This window comes from Apium graveolens, chromosome 6, assembly GCF_009905375.1.
Source record: "Apium graveolens cultivar Ventura chromosome 6, ASM990537v1, whole genome shotgun sequence".
Classification (NCBI taxonomy): Eukaryota; Viridiplantae; Streptophyta; class Magnoliopsida; order Apiales; family Apiaceae; genus Apium; species Apium graveolens.
In genome coordinates this window covers 149,075,129-149,086,781 of record NC_133652.1, presented here as the reverse complement: position 1 = coordinate 149,086,781, position 11,653 = coordinate 149,075,129, and the positions used below count along the sequence as shown (strand labels likewise).

At 35.1% G+C, this 11,653-nt stretch overlaps 2 protein-coding genes across 4 annotated transcripts; one reads left to right on the top strand and one right to left on the bottom strand.

Annotated features, from left to right (window-relative positions):
- Positions 1–1,872: 1,872 nt before the first annotated feature.
- On the top strand, positions 1,873–4,997 carry LOC141667812 (uncharacterized). The gene is made up of 5 exons (XM_074474434.1): positions 1,873–1,964; positions 2,137–2,270; positions 3,152–3,949; positions 4,039–4,207; positions 4,394–4,997. The coding sequence occupies exons 1-5, from the start codon at positions 1,888–1,890 to the stop codon at positions 4,602–4,604; spliced, it is 1,389 nt and encodes a 462-aa protein (XP_074330535.1). The 5' UTR covers positions 1,873–1,887; the 3' UTR covers positions 4,605–4,997.
- Positions 4,998–5,661: 664 nt separating this feature from the next.
- LOC141663954 (nuclear envelope-associated protein 2-like) lies at positions 5,662–9,629 on the bottom strand. Of its 3 annotated transcripts, none has more exons than XM_074469800.1 (6): positions 9,433–9,629; positions 8,530–8,803; positions 8,332–8,439; positions 6,993–7,454; positions 6,778–6,879; positions 5,662–6,068 (listed from the first exon to the last, which is right to left on the bottom strand). In XM_074469800.1, the coding sequence occupies exons 2-6, from the start codon at positions 8,698–8,700 to the stop codon at positions 5,901–5,903; spliced, it is 1,011 nt and encodes a 336-aa protein (XP_074325901.1). In that variant the 5' UTR covers positions 8,701–8,803; positions 9,433–9,629; the 3' UTR covers positions 5,662–5,900. The 3 variants fall into 3 exon arrangements, with proteins under 3 accessions (XP_074325901.1, XP_074325903.1, XP_074325902.1); XM_074469802.1 differs by lacking the exon at positions 9,433–9,629 and adding an exon at positions 8,886–8,993; XM_074469801.1 differs by lacking the exon at positions 9,433–9,629 and having other exon boundaries at positions 8,530–8,840.
- Positions 9,630–11,653: the final 2,024 nt, after the last annotated feature.

The following is an 11,653-nucleotide window of genomic DNA, read 5'->3' as shown; positions in this document are numbered from 1 at the left end:
ATTCCAACATTCAAATTAATCAAAATTTTGATATGAATGCAGTAACAGTCATCTTACATATTTGTGCTATTTTTTTTTTTTTTGGTCAGGTAAATATATGTGTGCTATTGTTTTCTCCTTTTCACCTCCATTTATAGGCTCAACAGCAATGCTAACAAACTCACACCCATGTATATCCTTTCAATTTGTTGCCTGTCCTTCACTTCACTACCTGAACCTCAAAACTTTAACTTTATGGAATCATCTTCATGGTTAAACCCCAGAACTTACAAATCTTGACCGCAACTACCATAGCGAGTTGTACCTTTAATTTTTGATATTTGGCTAAATTATACTAATTACGTGCTCTCTATTCTTGCGAGTAGACTTTCTCTATTATGCATGTTGAGGCACAGAAGAAAAGGTTAAAATGCCTTGCATGAATCACTTGGCACTCAGTAGCTGCAAACTGCGTCCTACGATTTATAATTATGTAATCATGATACATCCATCATTTTATCCTTATCTTCTGATGTGTAACACAGAAAGTAATATGGTTTTTGTATAGGAGAACTTTTAACAAGTCGTGTTACTGTTATCTTTCTTGGTATATAAATATGCAAAGATAATTCAAACTACTTTATATCCTCTTGTAGTAAAGTGTTGGATATACACCTCATGCAAACGTTGTTCATTACCTTTTGCATATTTTCCGACGTTTAGATTTGAAACTTAATCGACAAGCCAAACACATATATTTTCCTTGTACAAAACAATCGGTATTATCAGCCTATCTGTTCTGTTTAGTTCTGCAGACATGCTAGATGTACTTGAACCTGAGATCTCACCCTAAACTGATCCCTACATAACACGCTCATCTAAAATCTTAAGAGGAGTCTCAACAAGATCTTATACTTGTCAAAGCTGTTTACTTTCCGTTTCAGTTTTTAAAATAACTCGGGAGCTAATCTGGGCCGCTCAACTAGATCTGTAATCTGGACTGCTCCTTTATATGATCGGGGTATGGTATATACAAAGCAAGATGATGGGATCACAAGAAGATAAATGTTACCCCATGTTTCCTGTCTGTTAGTTTATGTGTCTATCCCTTACTTTTAATTTTCCTTTTACAGATCATGCTTACTCTCTAAAGTTTGTTATTATAATCCAAATCTATCTTTTCCCTTTAAGCTGATAAGAGTAGTCAGACAAAGTGAGTTTGATTCTAATTCTTGCTGAAAAAAAGAATGAATGAGGGATTGGCCACATGGGTTTTGGTCCCATAGTCTTAAGTGATGTATGCATTAGAATTTGAAGATTAAGAAAAGAACCAAACAAGTAACACCATTAGTTAACAAAACAAAACTACACTGAAAAGCTTCCTTGCAGCTGTTTTGTATTGTACCATTTTCAACAGTGCATCATTATACTTTACAGTCATGTTTCTTTCACTGATTTGGGGGAAGACAACTTCAGCTTTACATTACCATTACCCAAATTTTATAGTATACAGAAAAAAAAGCATAATCACTGCATATTGAATACATAATCTTTTAATAGTTTTGATTCCCCATGCAATTGTCCTGTTTTAGTGGCAAGTGGAATCAACATATTCTGATATCAGTGTTCCTCAACTTTCCTGATATTAGGTACTACAGTAACTTCTTGTCTATGTTACCCGGACTCTCGGGATTCTTATGTGTTCAAGTGTCAGACTTGACAATGTTTTGAAATTTTTGATGTTTTAATGTACAAGTGTCGAGTGCCCGCAAGGGAGCGGAAGATTAAGTGGAAGAGTCGGAGATATGAAGTTCAGTTCAATATGTTTTTAAGTAACACTAACACACACTGATTATACAAAGCATGTGAATGAGCCAAAGCACTTGATCTTATTTTCTGGAAAAAGAAATGAAGAAATATTATAAACAAACACGTACACAACTTGATTCAGCAGACCATTACCAGGTTCATCACTTCATACCAAAGTAAAACTTTTTCTTTTTCATGACAAAATATTCTTTCTTCTTTTACTTTATTTTTCCCCTCACTTTCTTCACCTCTCTCCTTTATCATCACCACTTTTTTTTCTCTCTGTTTATGGATACCTTTGGCTTTATATTTGTAATGTCTTTTAAACACCTTCCAACTACAATTCAGATTAAAATTCAAACTGGGTCTCATTGGAATCCAAGTGGGTTTCTCCCAACTACATTCACTCAACATGATGGCTAGAAAAGCTTCTATCTGCCTCTTCATATACCTTCTGTCTCTTCTCTTTGGCTACTCCTCAGGTATTTTCCTATATTCAACACTTGATCATTAATCTTGTGTTTCTGTATACGTATCTTAAATCTTAAGCTATGTTTGTATCCGTATCTAAAATCTTAAGGTGTTCCGAGGATGGTTAATATGTATATTATGATATGCTGTACCCTCCTGACACGGTTTATACCTTAGACTAACAAATAAAAAGAATTTACGTATCAAGCCCTGTATTAAAAACTTAAGGTTTGTTGTAGAGTATCCGAGCTAATAAGTAATAACTAAGGACTTCCAAAACTGAAACTACACTACAATTTAACTAGGATGGAGACGCAAGTGTTTGAAAATGTCTAAAAGTTCCATGGATACATAATATTGACAAATTATGAACTTCAACAGGAACTCGGGTGGGTTTTATCTATGATGCAAGAAAAAGTAATGCAGTTTCGTTACCTGATGACACAATTTCGCTCGTAAAGCAAAACAAAGTACCACTATCTCATATTAGGGTACTTGTTGCAAATTACAGAGTATTGAAGAAATTTTCCAAGACAGATATGCATGTCGATCTCTACTTGAGCAATACACTAGCTAAAAACTTGAGAAATCACAGACCTTCTATTAATTTATGGCTCAAAACTTTGACCTCTGTACCTCATATAAAGATAAAAACAGGAGAGATACCTGAAGATAGTTTTTCAATTCATCAGTAAAACTAGATCGTTTGTTATTGTAGAAGCCAAACAAGATGATGAATGGATAAAGGGAGATTCACTTGTGGAATCAGTCCTCAAATGAGTTCACCTAATGACATCTGTCCTTCTTTGTAATCATGTTTCGCTTGTTTTAATTGTTAAAAGTTCTTTTTTAAGTGAACAAAAAGTAGCTGAATTTTATTGTGATGTCCCAGGATCATTAAAGAGAGTGTCAGAAATTAGAGATCAGATGTCTGTTGGATTGTTTGTAGAGGTATCCCAGAAAAAGGATTTCAGGAAAACAGAACTTGTTAAGGAAGAAGAACAGATGTTTCAAGTATACCACAGACAACTTCTAAGCAACTTAAATACTAAAACCTCCCAGCATGACTTAGTTTACCCACCAACAACCACTTTTCCAACAACTCCTGTAACTAATCCTGCGACAACTCCAACATTTAATCCTGTCACAGCTCCGATCACTGTACCTCCTGATAATACTGCACCAGGGATTGTCACAGTTCCTGGTATGAACCCCATCACAGTAACACCCATGCCACCATCAACTCCAGTTCCGCAGCCTAATACAGATCCAGTAAATTCACCACTTCCAATAACCAATCCAGTAACAACACCAAGCACAAACCCTGGCACTCAACCAGTAACCAACCCTGTTACAACATATCCAGCACCATCAACCGGTGTTCCTGTCACCACACCTGTCACAAATCCAGTGACACCTCCTGCAACAGGTAATGCTCCTGCACTTCCAGGGCAAAGCTGGTGTGTTGCAAAGAGTGGAGCTCCGCAGACTGCACTGCAGTCAGCACTCGATTATGCTTGTGGAACTGGAGTAGCGGATTGTTCATTAATTCAACAAAGCGGTAGCTGTTACAATCCAAATACTCTTCAAAACCATGCTTCATATGCTTTCAACAGCTATTATCAGAAAAAACCAGCAGCAACTAGCTGTGATTTTGGAGGAGCTGCTACGATAACTAACACCAATCCAAGTAAGTGTTGAGAGCTCTTGTTATCAATCCAAAATGAACTATTTAGCAATTGATAAAGGCAATAACACACTCCTTTGAAATCTGTATAGGTGCTGGTTCTTGTATATACCCCTCATCATCTTCATCTCCATCTTCAATACCTACGCCGGTATCTCCAACACCTGTATCCCCTGTGCCAGAGTCTCCTATGCCAGAAAGTCCCATGCCAGAGACTCCCACACCATCTACGGCGGCAAATGGAGGAGGCGCAATACCAGGGTAATAATTTACTTCTATCACCTCCTATTTGAGAAGCTATACTCTTATCAGTCCTCAGAACTATCAAAAATACAAAACTTTTCCATCATTTGTCTAATTGTTTAAAAGGTGAACTTAGTATCACTTTGTGGCCTTCTGTCTAATTATAGAAAACCAACAGCTGTCATTTGTTTACACCTTTTTCAGGTCAGGTTCACCTCCTGCAGTGTCAAATGTAAACAATCCTCCACCAAGCACTCCCATAGGTTTTGGAGATATCCCTCCAAGTGCTTTTGGTGAAAGCCCTCCTCCGAGTATGAACAGCACAGCATCAATGTCAATTCGTGTGCGACCCTTTATAGGGTGCATAATTTTGGTGACATCAATCGTCACAGGAAAACTTTTACTTAACATATGAAGGACCTAGTCATCAGTTGGACGACAAGCGCACCGCTTTAACAGATCAGAGTTCTTGGTGCTCAAGCTATGTAAATATCTTAATTTTCAGGCAAGGCAGACAATAGTACCTTGAAGATTAATTAAATCATCAGCCGCTGCTTAGAAACCAAAAAGTTGAATTGGGTATCCTAGATGTGAAGATGTTAGTTTCTTGTGCAGTTCCTACATGAGAAGTCACACGCTTAGCAGTTAAGGTAGAATCTATATCTAGTCCGACTTGGAACAATTAGATCAGCTTGTACAAGGAAGAGGGGATTCAGTCTCGAGTCCTCTCATTTTGTCCATTTATGGTTTTGTATTCTATGTAGGAATATTTATAATTGAATAGTATGCTACATGCATATTTTGATTATTTAGTTGGCAGGAAAGAGTTTGATTCAAACGGTATATTTTTCTTATGATCTGCAATACTGAAGAATTTCCCACTTAAGTATCCACATCCTATCTGCAGGCTTGGTAACTTCAAAATTTAAACTGAGGTCGGTGGTCTGCCTTCTTTGAAGCGTGGATCTAATTCTGTGGTAGATTCATGATTTTATGCCCCCCCCCCCCTAATTGCAATAATAAATTAGAGACTAAACAGGTAAACATTCTTTTTGAGCATATATCTGGGAATTTTGAAATATACTTTCTTTGAGGCAAAGCTAAGAAAGTTTTCAGAAAAGACATTGGCAACTGAAGGACATCTCTGTTTCTCAACCAGTTTATAATTTATTTAAAGTTAGCGACTCGCTAGCTTACTATCCCATATTGAACTTGCAACATCACAACCATTAAAATGACAGGACAATATGTTTATTGGACTGATGCAAGTCCTTGCTGCATTTTCTTGCTATCACAGGACCATTCTAGATTTAGTTAGTGCAAACTTTATATTCTTAAAGCTAGGAGTCTGTCCACGGGGAATACTTGAACTAATTTAGCCTTCAAAACTATGTACATCTTTGTTCCCAAGTATAAACTAAAGTAAAAGTTGCATAGTACAGATATTAAACCAGTAACACTTGATATACATCTTCACTAATTTAATGTGTGCATGAGACTATAAATATCTTATATAAGTAAGAATTTTGCCGAAGTACACTATTATGGAGTAAAACTTAAAGTAAAAGAGATGGAGAGAGACCATCTACATTTAGTATTTCTACAACATAAATAGACATCTATAGCTTAGCGAGTTGCTTCACCCTGAAATCTAAGTTCTACACCTACGCTGTCCAACATTTATACAGCAATTAGATTTGAAACATTAGTTTTACCGCTTTGAAAACACGACTAAGATCAACATTGACATGGATATTACAATCTTAAAACCAGAGCCTTCCCATATATTCTTTTTAGTGTCACCTGAAACTTCAGCTTGTTGCTTTGCTGCTAACTGGTCTCTCAATTCTTTCAGAGCCTTATCACGTCGCTCTCCCATCTGCACATCAAATTAATACAAAACCACTTGAGTTTTACTTTCCATGTATTAATTTTGTGTTTGGTAGGCATGAATGAATTCGGAAGGAACGGAATGATATATTGACCCATAATTTTGTTAAATGTTCATATACTTCAGTCCTTCCCCATTCAATTCAAAACAACCTAAACTAGAGCTCAAACCTCCCAATTTGAGAAGGAATGATCCATTCTCTTCCATACCCAATTTCTTCACAAATCTTATCATATAACTTTTTTACTCACTCATTTTTTTCTTTTCAAATCTCCACTCCTACCCACATTATTTTCCTTTATTTTCACTCATTCCATTTCATCCACCCTAACCAAACACAAGATTATATTTTGTTATTCACAATCTGCCACACAGTTGAAGGTCATTTAAATTGTTTTATACTCCGTATTCTTTTAATTAAATGATTTTATTATTGATGTTCAAGATACCCAACATCAAAGAGGTTACTAATGACATACTTTTATTACCCTTTTGTTATTATAGTTTGTCTTTAGGAATCTGATTTTGGCCTAAGCTTTATAAAGATTAACATAAAACAAAGGAAAACAATAATATGTTAATGTGGATCAAGACCAAATTACTTAAATGCCACAAATCTGATGAAATGTTTTTAGAAGCCAATAAGGAGGGTAATAGTTATGAGATAAGAGCTTGAGCATGAATTTCATGATCTTACCTTTTGAAACTTGCGAGTTTGCGCACGAGCTTCCTGGAGGCAGAATTCTAACTTTAATACCCTTTTCTTTAACTCCTGATCCGCTCTCTGATGCCTCTCTAACTGTAGATATAATTATAAGCTTTATCATAACAAAAGAGGTGCACCGCGGAGAAATATCACTCAAGTTGCTTATAAGTTATAAAAATGTATATTGAACATATCTAAAGGCGTACCTGTGATTCTAAATCCTTTGTTTTGAGCTTCCAATGGGCCGACATGATTCTTATCTCATCTCTCATCTTTACAATCTCTTCATCCTTAGCATTCAAAAGCTTGTTAATGTTGTAAATGTTCTTTGGTGATACCTCATCCAAAATCTTCCTCAGCTCACAATCACAACTTCCTCCGGTTTGTGCCAATGAATGCATAATGTCATGCTCCATTATCAAGACTTCATCTTTCAGTTGCTTTTGGGAGATTTCTCTTGCTTGAAGATCTTTCTGCAAAAGATCCAATTGTTCTCCTAGCTTACTAACTTGAACCTCATACTCCTCCAGGGCATTATTTTTCTCATCTATTTCTTTTAAAAGAAGCAAGCACTGGTATTTGGAAGACTGCGCCAAAGCAGCATTATCATCTGCTGTTGCTTGAGTAGCTGAGAGCTTTGAGTTGAGATCATCCACATCCTTAAGGTACTGGAGCATATAACATAAATAAATTCAAAACCTGAGATGACCTAGTGGAAAACTCATAGTTCGTCTCAATAAGCTAGCATTGTTGCCCTGAACCTAGTGAGAATAACTTTAAAAATGCCAACATCATCTACATTAGAGGTCACCTGATAGTTGATTATATTAAGTGCTTCCGTTACTGTTTCCTTTGTGATTATTTCGATTCCATTGATATTTAATAGGACAATCAACTCCTGTGTTGCCCAAAACGAAAAAGGCTTGGGGAATATGACTTGTTTCTGTGGAACGTTTTGAGACAGGTAACAAGAAAATTGTAGGTATTTTGCATTCAAAATATATGATTGTGTGTGTAGTAGATATATTTAGACACATATATAAAGTTATGTAGTAGATATATTTAGAAACATATATAAAGTTATTGAATTTAAACTGCAAAGGGCAAGCAAGCCAAGTCATTGAATGAAAGAAATCTAACATCCTGATAAATTTAAGATAAGTTCAAAGTAAGATACAAGTATATAGTTGTAGATTCGTTTTCCTGAAAAGACAAATTTTTGAACCATCAAAGTCCATACAATTAACAATATTATTATATTCTAAAACAAACAAGAAAAGCCAAAAAGCAGCCTAAAAAGAAGAAAATGATGCTCATAGCAGATCATAATACTAAAATTATGTGGAAAGCCACGAAACAGTCAAACACAGGACACTTGAATCAAAAATTAAGGAAATCAGATATTCAGATCCGGGAACCATTATTCAGGAACTAAATTTAATTTTAAGAGCAAGTAACAAAATATAGGAAGCAATCAAGAAGTCTAAATCCACTTGGGCATCAAAAACTGTAAAATATATTATGTAATAAATTCAAGTATCGTACCTTCTCAGCTGTAGAGGCTGCTTCTTGAAACTTCCCATTTCTCTCATCTAAGCACATATGCAATCTATATATCTCTTCCTTCATGTCATTTACTCTCATCTCTGCTTCCTGCAATAAACACGTAAATCCAAATTCAGTAAACCATCACCAATTCGATAAATTAATCACATGTACCATAATGATTTCACAAAAAATTGCCTGGCGTGTGATGTTTTCGCGAACAAAAGATTGTTCTTGAGAGGCAAGGCGACTCCGAACGTCCTTAAGTTCTGCAGCCAACAGCACGACATTTTGACGAAAACTCTGCTTTCTTTCACTTAGATCTTTCAACAATGGATCAATCTCTCTACTGTTAGACATGGCAGCCATCTCTTACTTGCAAAAATTGTTATTTCAATTTTTACATGAACATATCTTGCCAAAAAAAAGTCTTCTCTTGTATTGAAGTTGTAGACTTGTAGATAACTCTTTCCTGCATGTGGGAACAATACTCAGAAGCTGGTTGAGATCATTTATTACAAAATCAAAACTTAAAAAAAAAAGACTAGTAAAACCTTCCCAATTTTTTACATCATTACGTGCAATGAATACAACAAGTGAGTAACAAGTCGCGCGTAATATCTATAATCTAAACGTTCATAGCATTTAAATATTTAGTTTTTATCCAGCAAACATAAAGAGTGTAAGTAAATATAAAGATGATTAACTAGCGCTTTAAATTCAAGAAATAACTAACAAGCGAGAATGAATAGAGATGAACAGTAAGTCAGTAACTAACAATTTGGCCTACTCGTAATAAAAAATCAAATGCATCTGTAAATATATAAAACAACTGAAGAGATAAAAAAAATAAGCTTTAAATATTTCAACCACTCCACTTCACGCACGCATAAATGAAGTCACAAGAAACACGCCTCAAATAACACATGGAGATCAATGACTGAACCAACGGAGACCTAATTCCGGTTGGTACAAAAGTATGATGGAACAATTTTTTTTTAAAATCACCAAATCTTTAAATAATTAATTAATGACAATTTAAATTGTTTGATATTTCCGCAACTACTTACAGAGGGTTGAGTTTATGAAAATAAAACTTACAGAGAGTTAGGGGGGGATGGAAATGCAGTGCAGTTGAGAAAGGGAATGAATATAGAACTAGTACAAGTTATAGAAAGAGAGGAATGCGAGAAAAATTAGGCGCAGAATGTCAAAGTGTTGTGGTGGTGGTGGTGTGAGGTTGAATGTTGATTGATTAATGCAAGGAAGTAGTTAACAGATTAGTATTGGGTTAGGTTGGGAGTTGCGGGTTTTGCGTGAAATGTCTTACGTGTAGAGCCGGCCAAACGGGCGGTTTAGCTCGGCACGAACGTAATTCGGCTCGTCTAATATTCGCCTAACTCGCCTCGTCACGGTCCGGTTCGTTATTCGGCACTATTCGGATATGCACACGAGCCGAGTACGATTTGTATTTTGGGAAACCGGAACCGGCCCGTAACCGGACCGGAACCACTCGCCAGAGCTGCAGACGAATAAACAGCAGAAAAAACGAATAAAAAACGAATTAACCGGCCCGTTATTCCTCAGGCCCGCCAGCTCGTGGTTATTCACGAGTCATCTGTTGCCTTGTTCTCTTTGTGAATCAGATATATTAGGAATAGTTAGCTTCTGACTTTGTGAATTAAGAATTCAAAACTTCATTACTTTTATGTCACACTATTTGCTTACAACTAAAAATCAATCAGATAATGAATTTGTTATGTTTTATATTTTATTTAAATTGTAAATATGGTTTGTTCCTTTTTTTAGAGAGGAGTTCTCTCAAATTAATTTTAACATTTTTTTAATTAATAAAATTTATAGAGGTACCGTCCTCTTTTTTCTTATTTTAATATATATTATATTTTAATACATATTAGTTTTTCAAAATCGAAAAAATAATTTAACAAAAAAAATTAAGATAAAAAAAAAGTAAAAACAAAACATACATTATATAAAATTTGCGTACATGTGTATAAAAAAAGGAAAAAAAACAAAAAAAACAAAGTAATAAAATATAATGAGAAAAACGTGTAAAAAACAAACAAGCAGTGTGATTTGTGAACTATGTAAAGTGCACGTGCTAAACAACATGGTGAAACCGGTTTATTCGTTAGTTATTCGCCTAACCGCCTAAACCGTATAGCTCGGCTAAATCGCGTGCCGTTCACGGTTGAACGCTTTTCAGGACCGGCCCGGCCCGGCCCGGAACGTAAATTTATACGGGTTGTTCACGAATTTTATTCAACATTAACCGGCCCGTTAATCATTCGGCCCGGCACGCACGGCCCGTTCGGATGGCCGGCTCTACTTACGTGTGTTAAATTATTACAGCCCAACTTTCTAAGCTCACGCTTCCATTTATAATTATATATGTGTACGACGTAACAACCAAGGGCGGCAAATTCAAATTTATTATCTATGTTTAGGCTTTTTACGGCCGTAAACGAGTCAAATCGTTCATGAGCTATTCAAACACGGCTCGTAATATATTTGAATTTGGCACGGTAATAATGGAGCCTAACTCGAGTTTTTTGAATTTTTTACCGAGCCTGACTCGAGTTTCAAATTACCCGGCTCGTAGATCGAACCTCAATTATTTTTAATTTTTTTATAAACATAATTTATATTTTTTTATATATAATATATTTAATCAAATCAAACTCGAGCCGAACCGATCTTGATTCGATCTTTTGTTAATATTTAGTGAAATCAATTCGATCTTTCGAGGCAAACTCGAGCCTATCGAATATTTTACGAGCCAAATTTCGAACTTAAAATTAAAAGCTCGATCGAACTCTAGCTCAAACCTGATTTTTTTTACTCGAGTCGAGCCTGACAGTGTTTACACCCTAATGCTTTTGCAATTATGGTTGTCAAACGGATCATTATGTCTATATATGTAGTCGTATCCGAAATTGTCGGATTTAGTTACGGATAATATTTTTTTTATATCAAGTATATCTCATATTTGTTTTTTCTCGAATATGAATGTAGATATTTCGGACGGATATCTGATTTTCTTTATTTTTTTGACAGCCTATTTTGAAACAAGTTTCTTCTTTGGTTTAGAAAAAATAAAACTATGAACGTCATACTAATTTTATTTATCTCTTAATCTAATTTTGTTATCTTTGAAATATTAAATTCAAAAGATATATTAATATGTATATAATATTTTACAATTATATAAAATTATATAAATGTATTATTTAAGGAATATAAACACGCAAATACTATAAATTAATAGAATAAATTTGAATTATATATATAATTATAATGT